General features: G+C 42.2%; 1 protein-coding gene across 2 annotated transcripts in view; it reads left to right on the forward strand.

Annotated features, from left to right (window-relative positions):
• Positions 1-19792, forward strand: part of LOC129729337 (nuclear hormone receptor FTZ-F1 beta) — a 67088-nt gene extending 47296 nt beyond the window's left edge. Inside the window, exons 2-9 of one of the 2 annotated variants that reach the window (XM_055687848.1) lie at positions 1675-1723; positions 14291-15475; positions 15535-15746; positions 15816-16108; positions 16172-16408; positions 16477-16626; positions 16687-16944; positions 17010-19792. In XM_055687848.1, the coding sequence (XP_055543823.1) occupies positions 14370-15475; positions 15535-15746; positions 15816-16108; positions 16172-16408; positions 16477-16626; positions 16687-16944; positions 17010-17111 (2358 nt within the window). In that variant the 5' untranslated portion in view covers positions 1675-1723; positions 14291-14369 and the 3' untranslated portion in view covers positions 17112-19792. The remainder of the gene's footprint in view (positions 1-1674; positions 1724-14290; positions 15476-15534; positions 15747-15815; positions 16109-16171; positions 16409-16476; positions 16627-16686; positions 16945-17009) is intronic. The other variant, XM_055687849.1, reaches the window with a different exon arrangement.
• Positions 19793-24190: the final 4398 nt, after the last annotated feature.

Raw genomic sequence — 24190 nt, forward strand, 5'->3', positions numbered from 1 at the left:
AGTGAAGCATTCCACGAAAAAAGAGCGTATTTTTACTCCATTTCATCGCCCAGATTTTTTAATCCCCGCGCCCGCCCTGGGCTGGCGAAAAAGAGAGGTCACAATGACAGAGAAATCACACCGCTTGTTCGCTTGTCTTCCGGCATCGGCCGGCTAACAAGTGGCTCGTGATCAGCGCCAGAGCGGGTGGAGTGAATGTCATACGAGTACGCGGTGCCGGATGAAAATCTGGCTCAATTTCTCCGCTCGACACGGTGAATTTAAAAGCTGCTGTGCAGTGTGGTCAGAACCTGGTGCTGTAGAAGGTTGACATTTGAGCACTTTTAAATTTTTGGTAACATAGTAATTAACTTGATTTATAGAACGTTCGGTACCGTGGCTTGCAGCTCTGAAGGCAAAATTTTGTGCAATTATCGACATAAGTTGTGGTGAGTCGCTAATCTTTTAAACAAGCCACGCGCGGAGTACAAAATAGCACATGCAGGAAAATTTGAAAGTTCCCTAATCAGGCAAACGATCGGACCAGTTTCCAGCGGATTACACACACAGACACTCAGCGGGGCGATGGTCGTTAGCGCGCTATTAATCACCATCAGCTCAGCTTCCCAGCAGCAGCAGCAGCTGAGTCGAGGGGAGACAGTCCCCGATCAAATCGCGCACTGGGTTGCGAAGCGAATCGTAAATTTTCTGTTATTGTTTCACACACTCGGGTTTTCTTTCTGTCGTCCATTTTACCTATCAGCTTTGCGAAAATAAAATCTCCCGGCATCGAGCCACAAGCAAAGAGAAAGTCCGATGCTCGAAGTTGGCGTTGACCTTGAACCTTTTGAATGGGTTACTTCGGAAGTTTCGTAGTTCGTTACTAAGGAAGACGCCCAGCTGTTTGTACACAATAAATTTTTCCCATCTCGAAATCTCATCGAATAATTTAGCAGACCATCAACAATTACTCTCAAAGTCAAGTACCGTAGTGCCAGCAGACAGACAGCATATTTCCTTCGCGCAAACAGAACAACAACGGTGGTGACATCCGTTCGCAGTCAAGGCAACACTCCTCGCGCCTTGTATGGCCCATTATCTAACGCTCAAGCAACCCGTTGCAAGAAGTATCCACCCACCAGAGTGCCCAGTGCCAGACTCTGGGAACGGGTTGGGATCTTCACCGAGTCGCAATCGATCACCACGGGACGAAACGAGACGAGACGCAGGGCGCACGTTTGTTTGTTTGTTCTTTTCTCCATCGTCGCCCGCGTGAATTTTAAAAATAATGCCTTTGTCTGAAAAAGTGTTATTACGATTCTCCTCTGCACGCCATTATCATCACACCCCGAGGGCGATGATCCGGCAGAACTCGCCCCGGATTGTTGCGTGGGTGGCACGTCATTACAGTAACAAGTCCACCCAGAAACGACCTCAAAGGAGAGACAGACAGACAGACAGACAGTCATACACACATACATGTATTCTTGTCTCAGCAGACTACAATGGACGTAAAAAAACGGTTTGGCTGGGAAAGAAAAATTCGAAGGAAATTACTTAGAACCTTCACTAAGGCTCAGATCTTGTTGAGGGAAGGAGCTCAGTATGGTCCTATGGGGCTATTTTTGCTATACTAATAGTAGTAGAATAAAAATTAAACAGTTTACTTATTCATAATTTTTGTTTTTCTTTCAGACCTCAGACTGACGAATATGTAAACGGATTTGTTTTGACAATTCACTAGGTAAGAGATAACTATTTTGCTTATGTAACGCAAGTTAACAAACAATTACTACTCTTGTAACTATTGACTCAGTACTAACTAAAAATAAAAAAACTGCAGAATGGTTCAGTTTCTATATAAGAGTTTCTATTAGATCGTTTTAGCCCACTCTAATCATATTTTTTGGAAACCGCCAAAAACTAGATGAAGCAATCCTATCATCGTCCACTGACCAAATGCCGGTTTTCCCGATCCGCAAATCACTGATGAATCACTTCACAATGTTGTAGATGCACATGTATGTTCGCATTTTCCACGGAAACTCGCAGTCGGTATCCTCTTTCACTGCGTCCGTCTGTTGGTCTCTTTATAGATCCATAATAAAACCGCACGTCGCTGTTGTTGTTGTTGTTGCTGTTATTGTTGGCGAACGGTGAGTGGTGGTGGACATGCCAGCAGCAGTGGCATCAGTAGCAGGGTAGCGCAGCGGTGGTGGTCGATCAGGCAGTGGCGACTCGCACCGTGCAGAGCGAAAACCTCTGTGCTATTATAGCCTCCTCTTTCGCAGTATGTTCGGCCGATTAACGGTTTCCGTACTTCGACATCGTCCTCATCGTTCGCCACTACCTACATTCTTCTTCCAATCCAATCCAATCCGGTCAGCCCCATCACCACCAGCGAACGCGCGTCGACGACCTTTCTCCCCCTCCCACCATACGGTCTAACCGCCTTTCATCTATCCCCTAGTCATTCTCTTAGCCATACATTTCTATGTACCACCGAACGGCCTACTAGAGGCATGTGGGGCAAAAGTGAGCACCTAACTTATTCGCAGTATACTAACTTTTAAAAAAAAAAAAAATATTTAAATAATCACTTGTTGTTCATTCCGGATCAAACTGACATGTTAAACGTGCACCTTCACATGCGGAGTTTAAGAGAAGATATAGTTCACACGTCAAAGCTGCTGGTCGGGGACCACTGGGATTATTATTTGATCTACTATGATATGCTTCAACTCAATCCAAGTGCGTACGAGCAGGTTCTTCACTATTTGCGAGTTGATATCCGCACTTCGTATGAAGTTTATTACCTCACCGGGATTTTTTATGTTCAATTGTTTCGCTTTCGATGTCACAAAAGCGACATTTATCATTATGCCCTGTTATTAGACCTGTGGATATTCTCAGGTCCTTCTTATTTAGCCTAAGAGGCACGAGGCTCTTCTAGCGATTTGGATCTATAAATCTTTTGTCGTTCTCCCACTCCCCGAGTTCAGCTTTTGGAGCGCTCGGGGGGACTCCATAAATAGGTTTTGGGCCAACAAATTTAGTGGATGACCCTTGTCTGGCTAGTTCTCAATTCCTTCGATTCTATAGTGACCAGGAACCGAGTATAAGTTAACTTGGTTTTTCATCCTGTCGAAGCGACAGGATGCATTTCCACACTACTGCCGTGAGATGACAGAGTGACGTAAGTGCCATTTTTTCGAATATGGGGTTTTTATGCCAATTTGTGCAATATTCGAAATGCTTTCTCTTGGTATCTTCCTTTTAGTTGTAACTTATTCGTACTTTGCATAGAATCGAAAAACAAAGTGACGTAGGCATCCATTTCAATACAAAAGTGACAAGAAATTCATTCGTTTTTGGGCCGTACTGAATACCTGATCACTTGGATCTACGTCATATTGTCATTTCACGGCAGACTAGTTTAGAGTGGTAAAAAGGAGAACTCAGAGCTTTAAGTGCTGCCTGATTATCACATAAAATGCAGATATTTGCGTGTCGGTAATTGATTTTCAAACACGTATTTGCGCATTCTATTAACGCGTATACTTCCGCCTGGAATACTGTTGACCAGCACCTGACAAAGTCATTTTCAATTGACAATTATCATGTTATAGTGACGCTTTGACCCGTCGCTTTCAATTGAAAAGCTTTTGTATCATTTTCGAGCACTTCGTGAGTCACCCAGTCACCCAGTCGAAAGCTCTTGCTGTGATTCTGACAACTGAAATGCTTGAAATTGATACAAACGCTTTTCAATTGAAAGCAGAGATTATCACCATCACTCTCAAATGACGATTCTCAATTGAAAATGACAATGAGCGCTGACGGAGATAGAAGGGGTCCATACAGTACTTTCATAGGAAAGAGGGAGGAAATATTGATCAGAACTTGCGTAACGTATTTATTAGATACCATTGCCGATCTAACTACGGCTTGCGGTATTAGAAAACTACCATCAAACGACGCGATGCGGTGCTAATTTCAATTGAGACGCTGAAAGAAAGGAAAGAGCCTCTCTCTCGCGAGTATATCAGTTTCATTGTTTTGTTCCGAAAATGTAGAGCCCTGCTGTTGATCAATGTCCCACGGGAACATATTTATTAATTCTTGGTCCTGTGAATCCCGCGGAACTATTGATTTCAGAACCGTCTGTGTAGAAGTAAAGTGAACCGTCCCGAATTATGAGTTTTGTTGCCAACTATTTCGTTCTATCTCTAATGTTTTGTGGGGGATTTCGAAGTTTGGTTTCATATCCACCCAATCCTCATTACTTTTCATTAGAATATTTATTTGGAAATCTTTCAGTATTCTCAGGTGTCCTGTTAGATCTTTTTCTTTTAGGTTACACTGTCGATTTAGCTTTAGAGCACTTTTTTTCGCTTCTTGTTGAACCCTCTGATGGAGTGGACGCATCTAAGCTGCGATTGCTCCACAAATCTATGCACAGGCCAATCTTTGGATTTTGCCTAGCTCAGTTTGCATTCTATTAGAAATGATGCAGCCGTGCTTCCCCCTAACTAAAATCACTAACAATCGCTTCGAAGTCTTTTTCCGATAAGCTCCGAAGAAGATCGTCTATGTTTAAATGACCACAACAAGGGTAAAAATATCACGCTTTGAGGGCACCCTTTTGTAGTTTTTCTTGTTAGAGACGTGCGACCGAGTTAAGCAGTTATTTCGCGACTTATTAATATAGCTTGAGTCCACTATATTGTGTTCCTATCCATGCAATACCTTCCATGGCTATTTACATTGAGTTGTGAGACGCATTATCAAATGCTCCCTCAATATCCAGAAAAGCTGCCAGGGGAGTTTACTTGGCATAAATAGATTTTTCCACTAATATGTGTAGCGCGTCAGGTATTGATTGTTAAAAATTATTTTAGTTTGTCTCCAACTAGAAGGAATCTAATTCATTATTAGGCTCGCATCACAAATCTCCGTAATGATTGGAATGAATATATTCCATCCATTCCCGGAGGCTTGTATGGTTGTAAAGAGCCTATTGCTCATTGACCCTCGATTTTCTGAATATATGACAGGCAAGTTCCTGAGATTCAGTCCAAGTCATATTTGAGCTTAGCTGTTCTCCAGTTTGATCCTACACCCTATCTGTATGAATCAGTATCCGAATATGATCCTGGAAAATGATTTTCCATCATAATTTTCAGTGTTTCCTGAGAATCCGTGATGTAAGTGCCGTCAGTTTTTCTCAATCTGCTTAAACCGTGTTCTTTGGACAGGGCTTCTTGCAACCTGGCTGCAGTGGGATGTGTTTTCGATAGGTTCACACATTTGCTTCCAACTGTTTCTTGCAGATTTGAATGAAAACTATTTTTTTCATTAATGACGTAGATTATATTTGATGAAGTTCAATCAACGGATCGATGTTGGATGAACGATTTATTTTTGCACACTATTTATTTATTGTTTGTTTTGTTGAAACTTGTAACTGACGAAGTTTCTTACAAACGGATCTATCTGTGTTGTAAAATGTTAGGATGTTAATGTTATGATAGCAAAACCTACTTTATTTGTTACGGTGGTGATGACGGATTTTTTATGTTGTTGTAGCTTTAAGAAATAGTAGAGAGTGATAACAAAATTTTGAGCATCGCGCTCGGAGATCAGATATAAATGAATTCTTCTACAATTGAAATTGAAATTGCTTTTTGTATACTTGAAGAAAAAACATGAAGTAATAGTAGTAGTAGCTGATGGTCATGAAAATCCCACCCCACTAGTTTTATGTAGCTCTAAAACTTTTAAATTTTTGAAGAATTTTATATCTGATAGTGAAATCTGTTCGTTTTTTTTTTGTGTATAACTGATTTAAATTGTACGATCCCATCTGGTCTCGAGGTACTATGCTGGCCTAACAAGCCAGTCGTCTTATGTTCGAGTCCCGGCTCGGAAGAGACTGTTAGTGGCAGTAGGATCGTAGCGCTAACCCCGCAATTGTCCTGTACACTTAACAGTCGGCTGCGAAGTCTGTATATAGTGAAAGTCTGTATATAGTAAAAGGTCGAATTCCGATACGGAATGTAGCACCAAGGCTTTGCTTTTTTTTTTGACATAGGACTACGTCTATCTGGAAGTTAGGTACCTGAATTTTAAAATCTAGTAATTCAACCAGGAAAAACCAGGAAAAAGTGGTCAGGTTTTGAGCGCTTATATTTCAGTCATTTATAATCAGGTTTTCGAGGTTTTGGCATCAATCGATCAGAAATTCTTAAATACTAAATATATATAATAAATATATATACTATATATATATAATATATATATATATATATATATATATATATATATATATATATATATATATATATATATATATATATATATATATATACTATACATATATATATATATATATATATATATATATATATATATATATATATATATATATATATATATATATATATATATATATATATATATATATATATATATATATATATATATATATATATATATATATATATATATATATATATATATATATATATATACTAAATATACGGTTTAATTTATGTAACAAAAACAAACTATTGCTTGAGATACACTATTGAAAATTGGTAAATAACATTGATTGTCTAAATCATACCGAGCAGCCAATCACTACCTCTCCTCCCAAGCACACTCGACACTAACGGATACAACCGATCTGACTTTGTTGTTATTGTTGTTGTCACTTTCTGTTTCCGATGCTTATTTACGTTCCTTGTAATTTCATTATCTACTTAGCCCCTCCTTCTTTCTAACTAACTGACGAAGCCTTGGTATAAAAGGTACCGTTCAAACATTTCACTCCATCAGTTTAATTACTAAACCGTACCGGTGACATACGGACGCTAGATGTTAGCAGCTGAAAGGAGGAAAGACAAAATAATACCGGTTATCTCGTGCCGGTTTCACCTGTAATGCTGGTGGCTGTTAGTAGTACTTGGCTACTGCTTTTTAATTCGAATACCTGCGAAGTGGGGATGCCAATATAAATAAGGTTTCATTCATATATTCATTTATATTAATTATTGCTCAAAGCGCTCTAATGTCAGCAAATAAGAATGCACTGTTAGATAAAAAATTTAGAAAAATACGTAGTCCTACGTCATGCGGTCGTGTCTTTGATACCACCCTCCTACTATTTACTTTCAATTTAAATTGTGACAACTTTAATTATCTATAGGTAAATTCTCCAGCTCAAAAAAAAAAACGAACACGATAAAATTATCCCACCTGCTGAACTATATTTTTCGTAGTTTCTACAATCATATTTTCAGTTAGTTTAATTTTCTATCTTCATTACTACATTTACTCCTTAAATTAAAATTAAAAATAGCATGACTTTGCTTAGAGTCGAAAAAAGAAAAGTAAAAATGTTTGTGACGCAAGTCGATGTTGCTGCTGGTAGAGATGGCAACTTACTGGCGCGTTTCTATCTCTCACACTGAGAAGTCATTCCAACTTCCACTGAGGGTGTTGAAACAATAGCCAGCTATAAATAATAGTCTCTACTGAGTAAATGTACGAAGTGCGAGAATTGGATAAGCGATACAAAACTCGATTCTAGAACTACGTCTTTAAAGTTCTGCGGTGGTGTAACGGGAACACATCTGACCGGAGATTGGAAGTTGTGGGTTCGTGTCCCACCTGCTGAACTATATTTTTCGTAGTTTCTACAATCATATTTTCAGTTAGTTTAATTTTCTATCTTCATTACTACATTTACTCCTTAAAAAAAAAAAAAAAAAAAAAAAAAAAAAGATAAAATTATCTAATTTAAAATAAAAATGGCTGCATTTGCCAAAAAATGTAAATTTAGTTTTAAAATACAAAAATAATCTATCTGGCAACACTTCCGGTCATCAATTATAATTTTTTTCTGGATTCCTTGGTTTATTTCCTTCAAAATTCATCACTATTTTCCGGGTGTCTTACGTCTATAAATTGTTAAAAAAATAATTACGAAGTTTACAACTTTTTTCGTAAAATTGTTATATCTCAATCAGCTCAATTAATTTCGTAGGGAAACCGTGTTCCAGCATGATCTGCCACAGCTCGTTTCTTTTCACTGAGTCGTATGCCGCCCTGAAGTCCACAAACAGATGGTGAGTCGGTAAGTTGTACTCCTGGAACTTATCGAGGATACCGTCCTTTCCAGCGGCCTTGCCGTTTTTCAGCTCACTAATCGCCTTTTTCACCTCCTCCTGTGTTGGTGGCTCCACAGCTTGTTCGTCACTCATAATCGTCATCCTGTTCCTGCTCTGCTCATCCAGCTCCTCACCGTTCAATAGCGCCTGAAAATGCTCCTTCCACCTGGCTGCAATCCTCGATTTACCAGTAAGCAGGTTGCCGTCCTTGTCATTACACATGACCGGCACAGGGAAATTCCTGCTTCTGACTCTGTTGACAGTTCTATAGAATCTCCGCACGTCGTTTTCAGCATAGCTGTCCTCTGCGCTGGCGAGCACCTGCTCCTCGTACTCGCGCTTCTTCCGACGGCGGGTTCTATTTTCAGCAGCTCTTGGCGAAGTACAGGGTGGACTTCTCTCTGTTCTGACGCGTAGCCGCAATGAGCATGTGGCTCCTGGCACGGTTCTTCTCATCTGTCGCTCTCTGGCACTCGGCATCGAACCAGCTTTTAGGCTGTCTTCCACGCGTCGTACCTACCACCTCTCTCGCAGTCGTTTCGATGGCGCCGTGAATACTGCTCCACAGCCCATTTATGTCTTCCACTCCTTCCTCCTGCTGTTCTGCGATCCGTTGATCCAGCTCTCTGGCGTATTCTGCTGCCACGCCATCAGCTTTCAACCGCTGAATGTTGAAACGCGTCGTCCTCTCTGTGCGAGATTTCAGCACGTTCGACAACCGTGCGCCGATCTTACAAACGACGAGATAATGGTCAGAGTCAATGTTTGGTCCTCGAAAAGACCTAACATCAGTAACATCCGAAAAGTGCTGACCGTCAATCAGTACGTGATCGATCTGGGAGCAGGCTTCTCCATTTGGTTGCCTCCAGGTGTGTTTCTGAATATTCAAACGTGGAAAATAGGAGCTACATATGGCCATTCCTCTGGCCGCGGCAAAGTTTATCAGCCTCAGGCCGTTTTCATTGGTTGACGAGTGGAGGCTATGCCTTCCAATGACCGAACGGAAGAATTCCTCCCTCCCAACCTGTGCGTTTGCGTCTCCGATGACGACTTTTACGTCGTGTTTTGGGCACTCGTCATAGATTCGCTCAAGCTTGTCATAGAACTCATCTTCGACTTCATCGGATTTGTCGTTTGTCGGTGCGTAAGTGTTTATTAAACTGTAGTTGAAGAATTTGCCCTTAATCCTCAACACGCATATACGGTCATCTACGGACCTCCACCGGATGACTCTTGTTTTCTGATTTCCCAGCACTACGAAACCGACGCCCCGTTTCGCTGCTTTGTCGCCACTGTAGTAGATGTGGTACTTGAAAGAAGTGCGTGCAATAGGGTCCACTGCACGGAATTCCCTTTCTCCGGAATTTGGCCACCGAACCTCCTGGATCGATGCGATTTCGACTCCCTGCCGCTGTAGTTCTTGAGCAAGCAAGCCAGCCTGCGCCGGTTCATTGAGAGATCGGGCGTTCCAAGTACCCAATTTCCAATCGTTTACCTTAATCTTTTTCCGTGTTCGTAGCCTAGGTCTTTGCCGATTGATCCTTTCCGTATTTCTAGATTCATTGTTCGTGGTTGGAAAAAGGTTTCGGTATGCTACCCTACCAGGGTCGCGATCCTGCTGATGGGGCTGCCATCTTAGGTGTAGCTGGCGTGATACAGCATTCCATAATTCAGCCGCCCGCTCCGGGTCAGACGCTGTTGTACGCCGGCCCTATGGGGATACAGCCGCATACGACCCCCTTCCCAGTCAGCATACGACCATAGTTTCCACCGGAGGTTGGTTACCCGATCTCCGCTAAGGTTACTCGTATTCCGGTCGGCACCACGTGGAGGTAGGGATAGGAGTTGCTGGACAGAGGTGAATGGCCACATTAGGGTTTCAAGTTATACGTGTCCAGCCATTTGCCAACCATTAGTGAGAGGTAACTCAACCGAATTAGGTATATAATTTATTTCCAACTTAGATTTACGGTTGCAGGATCCGACTATTCGTACCGAACGTGAACTGGAACAAAGACATTATTGAAAATATATATTTAGACTTTGAAAGACTTTTTCAATACTTGGTTTGAAAATATAAGCTACCATTTTACCATTTTAATTTGCTTCACTTTCTATTTCTATTACTTTCACTTATAATTTTTCGCAAATATATTTTTTTTCTCTGTTTACACAACTCTATCAACAGCTCTGTGGACTTTTTGCTTCTGCAAATACTTCAGATTAGTGACTAGCTCCCAAATTCCACATCGTCAGCTAAGTAAAACAGTCGAAATTCGCTGGTTGGGCTTTTAATACTTGGGTCACTCTTTATTCTACCCAACCAAAAATTCTTGTCAAATTGAAATTGACAACCGGATGTAAAATTTTTGAGGGGCGAAAAACGTGTATTCTGAAAAATTACTTTTGAAATATTTATTTGACTGAGTTATAAGAGTATTCATTTAGAATTCATGAGACGTAACGAAAATCGATAAAAAGTAACAAATATTCATGAGAAATAACAAGATTAAGAAAAAAATTATACGGTCAACACTTGTTTTGTTGTTGGATCCTCATTTACTGCAATATTTTTGTCCTGATCCCGACATGATCCCGAAACACCTATTTCCTCCCAAAACTTAGCGAGTCAATTCAAGCATATTCTGCTCGAACTCTGCTTCTTTGATGATCTTTATTTATCTTATCAATGAAAGAGTTATGCAAACTTTTGCCCCGCACTACTCTACGCTGAGCAAGAAACGGGTGGTCAAGTTTTGAGCATCCCGTCTCTTTCGTCCGTCCCGTTTCGCTTTTAAATTGTAACGTAGAAAAATAAAAAAAAATATAATCTATCTGGCCTTGTCTCTGAACACCGAGGGGGTTGAAAATGTCAAAAAAGATGAACGATGTAACATCATCATCGTTTTGTGTCGAGGGTGGATAATTCACACCTCGCCACCTATTTGTTCCGTTGGTCCCCCGTAGGTGGCCTGAGGGGAGATGAGAGCGGCTCCACACCGCGACCGGACGGGTGCGGATCGTGTGACACACATGCGTGCTGAGTGAACGCCATCCGCCATGCTTGCTGGTGGTGAATACATGCCAACTGTCGTGTGGGACGCGCTTTCGGATATCGGGTGACGGTTCAGCTCGGCTCCCCAGTCTATGGCTTGCATGCCCCCCCAATAGTGGGAAACCACATGTTCTCGTGAAAGGTAGTTAACTCTTTGCGGTGAGTTCGGTCTCGGTTAGTCAGCCTATAGGATAGTAGTCAGCCTATAGGATAGAGAGAAGACGTAGAACTCACCGTTATGGTAACTGTCACACCAAAACGGCGGGTTACCCTGCCAAAATAAGCTTCGCGATGTTATTTTGCGTGACTTTTTCAATATTATATGTTTAGGGACCCAAACATTTCTCACGTAACAGGAATTGAACCGTATGGCAGTTAAGCGTATATCAAACATGTTTAAATTAAATATGTGTTAGAGTCACATTCCGATTCGGAACTTGACCTTCTGTTTACTATACACAGACTTCACAGCTAACCGTTGAGTGTACAGGACAATTGCGGGGCTAGCGCTACGATCCTACTAACACTAACAGTCTCTTCCGAGTCAAGACTCGAACCTACGATGAATGGCTTGTTAGGCCAGCATCGTACCTCGGGAGCTGGGGTTCGAAAAACATTAACAATTTTTTTTTTTTAAATTGTACTTGCACACAAGTTGTTACGTAAACTAGCAAGTCCCTTTTTTCATCGCAACTTGATTGCAATACTTTGCGTCAAAACTTTCGAAACTTTAAAGGCCTTCCAGCCGTTTTGGTGTGAGCTTAATGGAAGTGAGTGTCATGGCGTCTCTCTTTTCTATAGGCTTTCTAGTCTCGGTGGTGTTTTTTTTTGCTCTGCCTTCTGCTGATGAGGTTGCATTTGAAAGTGCATTCTGAGAGAGTGTGGAGGGTGAACGTGCGCGGGTAGTCAGCCTATAGGATAGAGAGAAGACGTAGAACTCACCGTTATGGTAACTGTCACACCAAAACGGCGGGTTACCCTGCCAAAATAAGCTTCGCGATGTTATTTTGCGTGACTTTTTCAATATTATATGTTTAGGGACCCAAACATTTCTCACGTAACAGGAATTGAACCGTATGGCAGTTAAGCGTATATCAAACATGTTTAAATTAAATATGTGTTAGAGTCACATTCCGATTCGGAACTTGACCTTCTGTTTACTATACACAGACTTCACAGCTAACCGTTGAGTGTACAGGACAATTGCGGGGCTAGCGCTACGATCCTACTAACACTAACAGTCTCTTCCGAGTCAAGACTCGAACCTACGATGAATGGCTTGTTAGGCCAGCATCGTACCTCGGGAGCTGGGGTTCGAAAAACATTAACAATTCTTTTTTTTAAATTGTACTTGCACACAAGTTGTTACGTAAACTAGCAAGTCCCTTTTTTCATCGCAACTTGATTGCAATACTTTGCGTCAAAACTTTCGAAACTTTAAAGGCCTTCCAGCCGTTTTGGTGTGAGCTTAATGGAAGTGAGTGTCATGGCGTCTCTCTTTTCTATAGGCTTTCTATGCGCGGGTGAGTGTCAGCGGTGCGGTGCATATGGCGGTGGTAACCTTGCTTCGGGTGGAAGCTGTCTCAAGTTGCAGCAACGGTTGAGAGAAATCATACAAAAAGTCACGAAGAATCGAACTTTTTCCGCCCGCGCTCCGTGTTTCCAATCGCCTCAACGGTTGTCTACCATTGTTGGGCCCAAAACAGAGAGGTAGAAGAAAGAAAATCTCCCACACCACCTTGAGGGCTTGGTGGAGTTGGTGTTTTGTTGTTTGTGCTTTAGCATGCGGAGTTGCCAAATTGTTTTTGTTAATCTTTTATTTAACCATCGTTCTATTTTCTCTTTAAATTATGTACCGTTTTGATTTATATTTTTTTCGAATGCTTCAGAATAAATTAAACTGAACAATTGAAGAGAACCTGACATCAAACTAACCTTGTTCTTGAACTGAGCGATTTTGATTAAAATTTGGGATCAATTCGAGCTAAATTCTATTCGAGCTTCTGGAAATTAGAATTCTTTGATCCATAAAGTATGGCATCTATTGATGTTTGCACCCTCTTTCAACGAAATCGACGAAAACAAGTTTGGCCTCCCGGTTGGCTCAATGCAAAAGCTCTCCAACCAACAGTTCTTGTTGGGCGTCCTTTTCCTGGCTGCAAGTCCCCCCATATACAGACGTGCGCTTGGCTTACTTGGACCGGCTTTGATTCGAAAAATCAGTAGTGATGAAGACGGTAAGCTCTTCTCACGCTTGTGTTGGTCTATTTTTTCTTCTCTCTCGCGTTTTCTCTTCCGTACAAAGCCACCCATACACACCCACTCGTTGTAGGGCAGTTTGGTAACCACCACAACGACAGCGTGAGTCCGTCTGTTTGTACGGTTGGTACGTACGACACGATGACGCACATGCAAGGTCGTTGCGTACAAACCCAACATATCCGAAGGTCGTTGTGTCTATTGACGTTGTTGTGGCTTGATTCCGGTGCACGCACACTGCTGCAAACTAGCTTCGTGCACATGTGTGGCGGAATGTAAGGTGTTGTGTTGGTTTCGGTTCGCTTGCAGCCGTGAAAGAGTGAGCGAGCGAGTCGAAAGTACAGTAATACAGAATGGTGAAACGTGTGATGTTGTGCAGCAGCAGTTGTTAGAAGTGAAGTTGAACGCCGCGCTTGCTGGACGCAGTTTTTTTTTGTTTCATTGAAGCTTGCACTCGGTTTTTCTGTGGCTCTTGCAATGCTGTTGGTTTTTGCGCGCCGTCAAAGTGGCATTAAGCATTAAGACTAATGCCAGGGGTTTTCGCGTATAAATAAACTTTGTAATGTGATAACCGTGCGGAAATGAGGATAAAGCGCAGCAAAAACGCTCAGTGTGAGTGAGTGGGACTGACGTTCACAAAACTGGGTGGGAAGAACAAAAGAGATTGCGTAGTGTGCAGGAAAGGTGATTCTAGCTGTTAATCCTTCGTGGTCTGGTTGGAAAATTACAATCTGATTGGAATGGAAATTGATTTTTTTAAACCGTGCAGTTGTCAAAGCTAGTTGATTAAAAAGTTGTTTTGTTTTTCCTTATTTTTTTACAGAAATGATTAAAGCTTCTATGTTATTGTCGTTGCTGCCCTGTGTGAATGTGTGAAAAATAATAATTGAAGCTGTAGCAGAATGACAACATCGGAGTCAAGAGGAAACGTCTCGGTAACAACGATTAACTGTGAGAATGATCCCAGTCTTGGAGTGGCTAGCGTAGGCACCATGATTCCGGCAGGGACCAGCTCCGGTAGTAGCGGCGGTAGTAGTAGCAGTAATAGTAGCAGTAGTAATACTCCGAATGCCAGCACTGGGAACAGTGCGATATTTGGAAACGTTGGTATCCGAATAACAGTGCCAAAAATGGAAGAATCTGATGAGTCTGATACCGAACTTTCGAACATTGAAAAGACAGCGAACGTGAACATGCGAGAGGATAGTCGAGCCAGTAAGGGCTTGCCACGACCGATGTCCTGGGAGGGTGAGCTGTCCGAACCGGAAGCGATGATGATTGACAACGAAAACAGCTCCAGTGGTACTGGGCCAGAGCTAGCAACAGTCGATAAAACGGAACCCCAGGTAGTTACTAAGGAAGAACCAACCGGTCCGGGAATCACGGAGCCACTGGCTTTGACTGCGAGTCACAGTAGTAGTAGCTCTCCTCTTCCAAGCGGAATGATCAAACCGGAAGTGGGCATTCCATTGATCAGCCACAGCGTTGCTTCCAACAGCTACGCCAACACCATTCCAACTAGTAATAATATTAACGCTAAGAAACTACCGGACGTTATAAATCTTAAGTATGAGCACGGCTTGGCGGAAAATCTTCCAGCGGTGAACTCACCTCTGTTGGTTCGCTCCAAAACGACGCTCCTTCCGGCCAATCCAAGTCCCGATTCTGCTATTCACTCCGTGTACACGCACAGTTCTCCGAGTCAATCACCGTTAACGTCTCGTCACGCAGTCTACACGCCCTCGCTGAGTCGCAACAACAGCGATGCCTCGTACAGCAGCTGCTACTCCTACAGTTCCGAGTTCAGTCCGACGCATTCCCCCATCCAAGGACGGCACAATATGTTCGCCAGTGGGTCCTACAACGGATCCCCGCTGCATCACTCAGTATTATACAAACCGATGATCGACAATGAACAGGCGCTGAAACTTGCCAACCAGGAGGAACCAGTCTTCGACAGCGAACATCTACCGTCCCCGGGAATCTCGCGGCAGCAGTTGATTAACAGGTATTTTGTTGGCTTTGAATTAACAACTTAATAATTTAACCTGTAAAATGTTTTCTCAGTCCTTGCCCGATTTGTGGCGACAAAATCTCCGGCTTCCACTACGGCATTTTCTCCTGCGAATCGTGCAAGGGATTTTTCAAGCGAACAGTGCAGAACCGAAAGAACTACGTGTGCCTTAGGGGAGCGGCTTGTCCGGTGACGATTGCCACGAGGAAAAAGTGTCCTGCATGCCGATTCGAAAAGTGCCTTCAGAAGGGAATGAAGCTGGAAGGTAAGTAACTCGGATGTTCTAGCCACTAGATCATATGGGAAAGCTAAACGGAAATATTCTTTGCTGCAGCTATTCGAGAGGATCGCACTCGAGGTGGTCGATCCACCTATCAGTGCTCGTACACCCTGCCTGGTACGATTCTCAGTCCGTCGTTGTCCGGTAACGAAAACGGCGGCAATTTTCCGTACTCGAAATTTCCACCTGGCGGTCAGTTTCTGCCGGGCAACACCGGAGGGCATCCTGGTCAGCAGTTCAAAACTGAATCCCAACAGGAAGTCAAATGTAACAGCTCCGCAGCCGGAGCTCCAACTGGTAATAATGGAAGCAATCATGTCCGACCGGGTGTTCCACAGTTGCTGCAGGTTAGACGTAGATTTTAAATCAAAAATTGACTATTTTTTAACTCTTGTTATTGTTGAAACCAGGAAATTATGGATGTCGAACATCTGTGGCAGTACAACGCTACGGAACTGGCACGGTTGAATCAACCGCCGCCACCGGTAACCCCAGCAGCCATAGCTGCTAGTCCGTTACTCTCCAGTGCCGGCATCACCAGCGAGAGCAATCCGGATTTGATTGCCAATTTGTGTAATATCGCGGACCACCGGCTGTACAAAATAGTAAAGTGGTGCAAGAGTTTGCCACTGTTCAAGAACATCTCGGTAATTATCATTGCTTCTCAGCTCCTAATTGTTGAGGTTAACCTTGCGATTTTTTTTCAATTGTATAGATTGACGATCAAATTTGCCTGCTGATCAATTCGTGGTGTGAATTGCTGCTCTTTTCATGCTGCTTCCGATCGATGGCCACTCCGGGGGAAATTAAAATTTCCCTCGGGAAGTCGATCACGCTGGAGCAGGCCAAGCACAGTGGATTACAGGTTTGTTGTCTTGGAACTTTTTTCCTGTTAGATTAATTATTTAATTGGACTTGTTTGCAGACCTGCATCGAACGAATGCTCAATCTCACCGACCACCTGCGGCGGCTCCGCGTCGATCGTTACGAATACGTCGCCATGAAGGTGATCGTCCTGATGTCGTCGGACACATCGGAACTGAAGGAATCAGAGAAGGTTCGAGCCAGCCAGGAGAAGGCTCTGCAAGCCCTGCAAGCGTACACGTTAGCTCACTATCCGGAAACGCCGGCCAAGTTCGGGGAGCTGCTACTGCGAATTCCAGAGCTCCAGCGGACTTGCCAGGTGAGTTGAGCGAAACTTTGGACCCTTTGGTCCATAATGCTCCAACAATAATCACTGAGTTACAGCTTTCATTTCAGGTTGGTAAGGAAATGCTAACAATTAAACCGAAGGAGGGCGAAGAACCGTCCTTCAACCTGCTGATGGAACTGCTTCGTGGAGAACATTAGAATGTATTCCCCCTTCTACGGAGAGAACTACGAAAGTAGACGATCGTGCCTCACATGCTCTTGCTTTTCGAGAGAGCATGATAAAACCAATTCTAACACGAATATCCCCGCAGGATAGCTACGATCACAGCAGGCGCGGGAACGCCTCACATCACTCGGCAAGTGTTTCGTTCGGTAAATTCTTTTTTTTTGTTTCTAAAACGCGGACGCATTCAGCTCTCTGTTTCATGGTTTTATAACCAACGAGTAACGCAAGCTATTTGCGTTCGGTGTTAACTTTTTTGTTTCTTCATAATTCGAAACCCGAAATCAAAACTCTTTCTAAAAATTGTGATTTTAACTTTTAATTGAATAAGTAGAGCGAGTTTATTTTATTCTTTTTATCGGTAGTTTTTAGTCAGATATTTAACAGATTTTTATTTTTCCGATTGCCGTTTTTTACATATTGTCTGTTGTAAGAAGTTTTTATTTAACTACCTATAAAGTGTATTTTTAAAGAAACAAATATCGTTCAAAACGGTTTCATCGCTGCACGCGAAGGCATTGGAATGCGTCTAAACGCCCTTAAAATACAGAGTTGATTTACGTTTTTTCATTATTGTCCTTCGAAAAAAGCAAGTACCGATTAAGTTTCCTTAACTAGCATCTTAAGACATCAGAGTTCATAGTTTGTTTACAAAGAAGACAAAAAAGGAAAAAACACACACACACGTACATATAGAATATTTTCTTTACGATAACAATAAGTATGCTCTTATTTAAACGAGCTGATCGTGAACAACTAAGCTCGTAAAATCTATTTTTTTTCTCTAGACGATAAAAATAGCATTGTATTGTTGATTAATACAAGTTTTTGTTAAGCAGCGCTTTTAAATCGAAATGTTTAAGTTTTCCAGCAGCTCGGGTGCACTCTTTAAAGCGGGGTGCAGTCATGCTGACTATGCAAATATTCTATTGAACTCGTAAGAGATAACTGAGATAGATTTGTTTTCCTTTTAAGTTTAGTATTTAAGCAATCGTGTCATTGGAGGATCTTTATATTAGCAAAAAAATCCATTAACGACACTCCCTAAAACTCAAACACACTCACAAAAAAACGACCATACAAAAGTCTGCATTCAGCCCCTTAGGCAATAGTAGGCTGGAAGATTTCAACCCTCCTTTGCGCCTGTTGATAAGGACGAAAGGATGAAGAGGCAAAGCGGTTTCCAACTATTTCTATAGATTATATCAAAACGCTGCCTTCCTGATCGATATAACCCGATTATATCGCATATTGGAGGGCCTGTTACAGCTGAGCAATTCCTTTGTTTTTGTGACTATTTTGCAAACCAGTTGCGAATGAAACGGGGAAATGTGTGCCTTTTGTCTGAAATCCAGAATCCAGAAGGAAACATTACAATTTTTCGGATAGAGTAAAATATTTTATCAAAACAAACTTTCGGCCGGAACGGGGCAGGAGCAAAATAAGCATACAAAAAATAAGAAAAGAAAACCGAATATATATAAATGAAGAAAACAACTAGTAAACAGAAATGACTGAACCTTTTTAGTCTAGTGTTAGTTAATTACGTAAAGAACAAAGCAGAAAACATAAGAAAAAACCCAAGCGGCACCGGGTAGTGCCGTGTCAAACATGAGTAGTCTAATGCAACAACAAACAAACAAACAAACAAATAAGTAAACTTTTTTGAAACGCGTTTTTTCGAGATCACACACGAAGGATCAAACATTCTTTAATAGTTGCAATATATACAACAAACACATTAGCCGAGACAGAGAGAAAAAAAAAGCGTTGGAACAACCGACAAGAAGAGACGGAAACGAACAAGTTTTCTAAATATTGTATGAAAAGTGCAATATGTTTTCTCCCTTTAAACGTGTAACTTCCAAACAAGCGCAAACTTGACAAAGCAAAAACAACTGAGGTAGACTTTTTTGGTGGGGAGAATTTTAAAACGCGAATCATTGCAGGAGGACTTTTCTCGACGCAAGGAAGTAGTGCAGTTTTCCTTTCACATCGATGTGTAAATATATCTTATAAATAAAAAAAAAAAACAAAAACAGACGAGAGAAAAATAAGAAGTTTTCCAACACGAGAACAGATAAAATGTGATGAACTAAGCGTAAACCTCTAGTACTTTAGTGATAAACGAAGCAGAAGAACACACAAACTAATAAAACAAACATCTAGCAAAATATACAGCTACTACTTAGTCGTCCCATCAAACGGAAAAGGGCGCAATCGGCGAAACAAAAATAAAGAAAAAAAAGGCAAAGCGCAAAAACAAAATCGAAGAAAATTGCAGTATTTTTAGGAACGTACTTTTTACTCTCCTTCCCTCCCTTCCCCTGTTGCATGTTCGTAAGTGTTTTACCTACATACACACACAAACACGTTGTGGGACCGTTTCTTGCTCCAATAGACGAGGCGTCAAGTTAAGTCAGAACCAGCCAATGCTTCACACCGTTGGCAGTTGATTATACACGTATATTGTACTTAAACGAATTTTTAGGTTTACTATTACTCTATTTCGGCGAAGAAGAGAAATCCTCGCGGCCGGCCGCCCAGAGGTCTGGTAACTGCTTGCATAGTACTGGTACAACTGGCCTGTGGAGCGGGTGGTCGTGGAGGGCGCAAAATTGAGCATTTTTTAAAAATAAATATCAGTTTAAATCTATTCAGATCGGGGGGACGTTTGTGATCCGAAAGCCAGCGGAATTGTTTGCTCTTCTTATTTTAGGTAGTAACTATGATGACAGTGATAATATGTATGCACGATGTTCCAAATACCGTTATTATAAAATAAAATACGCCATCAAAACTGTTAATGCAAGTTGGTTTGTATTACTGTCCTTCACTTCTGGGCCAAATTAGGAAATCATCGTTGGACTAATTTTTGAGTTATGCCCATTTAAAGCTTCAGGGAGGATTTCTCATACAAATATACTTAAACATAATGGATGGCGATGATCATTCGTCAAATCAAACGAATTTGAATTAGGTAATCAAGTATTTTGATTCTTATGATATCTTTACCCATTTCGGCAAGTTTAGCAGTTTGGGCAGTTCGATAATTTGACGATCCTAAAAATACGAACGAATAAGAAAAGTGAAAATATTAGAGCGAATGCTGAAATCGGAATGACCAAATCAATCGCAGAAAACAAAACCAGGAAAATCAAAGGGATAACTGGAATAACTTGCTATATTTATTAGCACATAGCCTCGTGAAACTATTTGGACTCAATCGTTATGAAATAGTGTTTGAAAATGGAAAAATCCCCGAAACATGGAAATATTCTTATTTGGTGTTCATTTTTGAATGAGGTGCGAAATCTGATAGAAAGCAAAATCTTAGGATTTGGGAGAAATAGTTGCTACCGAAGAAACCGGAAAAGAAGTTGTAAGGCGATCGGTTACAAACTATTGTGGCATAAAGCTGATGAACGCCGCCTAACGAGTGCCTAAACGAAAGGTAGTCAATTCATAGGCTTCGCAGACGACCTGGACGATATTACGAGATTAGAAATTAATGATCGTCGATAACCAAGTATATGAGAGAGAGGCTCGAGAGAATCCAACATTCCCCTTTCCACGGATGGTGATCATGGACGACGATGAACTCGAAGTGGTCGATGAGTTAATATTCTTGGGATCTCTGGTAACCGCCGACAATAATACAGGTAATGAGATCTAACGTCGTATTCAAGCTGAAAATCAGGCCGAGCATACGGCACCGCTCAAGCGTCAAGAAAATCCAGCAATTGCTTAGTTTAAATAAAAAGGGACTAAGGACAATTACCGGACTGTTTACAGGACACTTTCCAAGTAAGCATCCCCTGAAACAAATTGGTCGATCAGATGACGAAATTTGTCGTCTCTGCGGGTTCGAATGTGAAACCGCAGAACATTTGCTCTGTCACTGCAGTGCACTAATACAGCGCAGAATAAGAGCCTTTGGAAAAGAAAATTTGGAGCCTTTTGAGGTCTGGTCTGCGAATCCTAATGAGGTAATACATTTCATACGAAATTCAGTGTCTAATTGGGAGAAAGGGTGCGATATGACAACGACGATCACTTCCATCAATAGTGATATGTCTGCCACGAGTACATAGACTAAAGAAGAGGTATACCACAAAAGATAAAAATAATGGTCGTAGTGGTCCAAATCTTACAAAAAAAAAAAAAAAAAAAAAATACGGCACCGCAAGAAGCTGATGATGTACAAAACCCTCATTAGAACAGTAGTTCTCTATGGACTTGAAATCGTGACACTGCTCACAGAGGACACAATCGTACTGGCCGTATTTGAACGAAAAATGTTGCGGACAAGATTTGGTGGAGTATACACCGAAAGCGGAGAGTGGTGCAGGCGTTGGAATCACGAGCTGCAGGCACTACTTGGAGAGATTCCCTTTGTGCAGCTGACGAAGGTCGGTAGGCTGCGATGGGCCGGACATGTCGCGTGGATGCCAGACGACGGTGCGGGCAAATTGGTACTCTCCAAGGCCCCAGAAGCAGAGGGTCCGAACGTGCTAGACGGCTTGACTAGGTTGAAGCGGACCTGCGTGTGTTGAATTGCCCAGGCTAGAAAATTGGCGACGTGTAGCCCAGGGCCGAGGAGAGTGGAGAGAAATTTTTGATAATGCACGGGCCACTATCCGCTCTAGTCTGCTGAAGTGAGTAGGTAAGGATCTATCCTCTTAAGCAAAAGTATCTGTAGTATCAAGCGAGCTTAACGCAAGCACGCGTTACTACGAATCACATCTTCACTCTCCGGCTGATCCTCCAGAAGGGTCGAGAGTGCAACGTGGCCACAGATCACGTGTATATGGACTTGAAGGCAGCGTATGATACAGTTAATCGAAATCAGCTATAGCGAATAATGCACGACTACAGCTTTCCAGATGAATATCAAAGCTACCGTGGTACGAGTGATGTGTGACGTCTCCGATATACGCTACTGGGGAGATTTTCATTGTGGAGAGGTTTTCTTCAAGGAACACTATCTGCACCAGACAGAGAGGGGCCCAACATGTTAGATGGCTTGACTAGGTTAAAGCGGAAGTGTGAGTGTCAAGATGCCTGGGGCAGGGGTTCCCAGATGTTTTGCTCGGCAGAGCGCTTTTTCAATCTGAAATATTTGGCGGAGCAGCGACAAATTAGTCGTATGTTAACTGAGAAGAATTTCCGTAATCGTTTGTTTCCCTCATTGGGTATGGCGAAAGCACCCTTCTACGAGCAATTCAGAAGTAAATACGAATCGAAGTAGTCATTATTGACCCAGACGAACAAAAACTCACACTGATTGTTAACTCAATACGTAAAACATCAGAGCTATACTTGAACTGGTATGCTTGGGCATCTTGACTAGATAACTGCAAAATGTGAAGGTGGAAGTCGCAGCCATCCCGTAAGTGCGGTCTCTGAAGACGGATGAACGTGATTTTCGAGCGGTAGATCCTACCGCGGGAACGACTTTTAAATACTACAGTAACATCAACAGAAGTTAATGAGGCGTCGATTTCGTCACACAAGGAAAATCATCAGTGACCGCTTATGCGTGTTGAGAAACTAGGGTGAACTCTTTACTACTTACGCACTGACAAGCGACAAATCCGATCACGCGAAAGAAGCGTTCGAAGAGCTACTCGATAAAATATGTGGAGTGCCCAAAAAATTATATAAGTATCATCACCGGGGTTGCAAACGCACAGAATGGAAAAGAATAGTTTTTCCGTCCAATTGTTGGTAGCCTCGGTGCTACCAGTGAGAATGGCTACCAGAAAATAGCTGAATAGCTGAATAGCTGAAGAGATGTCCGCAAACACTCATGGCACATGGCACGTGTTGCGTGGCCCAAACGTCGACTCAGATCACCATATTGTGGAAGGATTGATTCGCGCCCACCTGACGAAAGTATACGAGTCGAGCAGCAACTGCGAGAACAGTGAAGCTACTCCATTCAGGAGTGTGCGCGTACAAAGAACGGTACCCCGTTGAATCGATAACGGACATCGTGCGGCACTTTGTGTACGTTGGATACGGCCGTTTCGGCATCTACAACACCTTAGTATTATTGGACAACAATCCGGGCATCAAAAGAAAGCCCGGTTTGGATGGCCGACGACTCTGAGCGACAAGAAGCTCCAAATGATGCTGAAAAGGAAGACCAGAACTAACCGCTGCGTGCGTTTGGTTGGGAGGTCGGTCAAACAGTGACAAAGTATCAAAAACATGTCAGGTAGCAGCAGTCTCGTAAACTAGTCTTGGGGCTGCAGGCAATGACGCAGCGGCAGTGGCTGAATAAGATCGTGGCGGTGGTGATGGACGACGAGACCTATCTCATCCTGGGTGGCAACGACTGGCAGGGCACTTTGTATTTTACTTCCACCACGAAGGAAGTGAGGTCCGATGCGAAGTTTATTTCACACACCAAGTTCCCCAAGAAGGTGTCTCTGTGGCTCACAATCAGCGAGAGCGAGATGTCAAAGCCGCTCTTCTTTCCCTCCGGATTGGCCGTGAGCGGGGAAATTTAGAATCCGTTGAGATGCCAATTCGCATGGAAGACGATTAGGGTAAGGAACGGCTTAAGCAGTGGCGTCTATTTTATTCAGTCGAAAACAAGGGCCTCAAACTCCTGAATTTTGATCAATATTGACAAATTTAATAGCTAGAACGAAAACTCTGATTAACAAGCTGACTGTCTGATTTGAAACTTTGATTAGTTGTTGCTAAAGTTTGCTAACTCAGTTTTACAATCTAAAAACAACAACAGAGTAAAAGATAGGGAACAAATTGATATACTTATGTTTGTATTTCACCCAACACATGAATAATTCACAAAGACACTACTACGTGACTTGAAAGGTGATCATATTGAATGCAAAACCTAATTTGTACTGTTAGGCGATATTCGAGGCAAATGATCAAAGTAAGCACCAGCACACGGCTACTACATTGTTTACTTTTACGACATGGATGACGTCATTGCTTTTCATGTTTACACTCTAAAGAACTGGTCTGGGTTTCGCAGGCCGCGTGAGTGGTGATGTGAAAACCATCCTTTCCATGG

The sequence above is a fragment of the Wyeomyia smithii genome, chromosome 3 (assembly GCF_029784165.1).
Source record: "Wyeomyia smithii strain HCP4-BCI-WySm-NY-G18 chromosome 3, ASM2978416v1, whole genome shotgun sequence".
Classification (NCBI taxonomy): Eukaryota; Metazoa; Arthropoda; class Insecta; order Diptera; family Culicidae; genus Wyeomyia; species Wyeomyia smithii.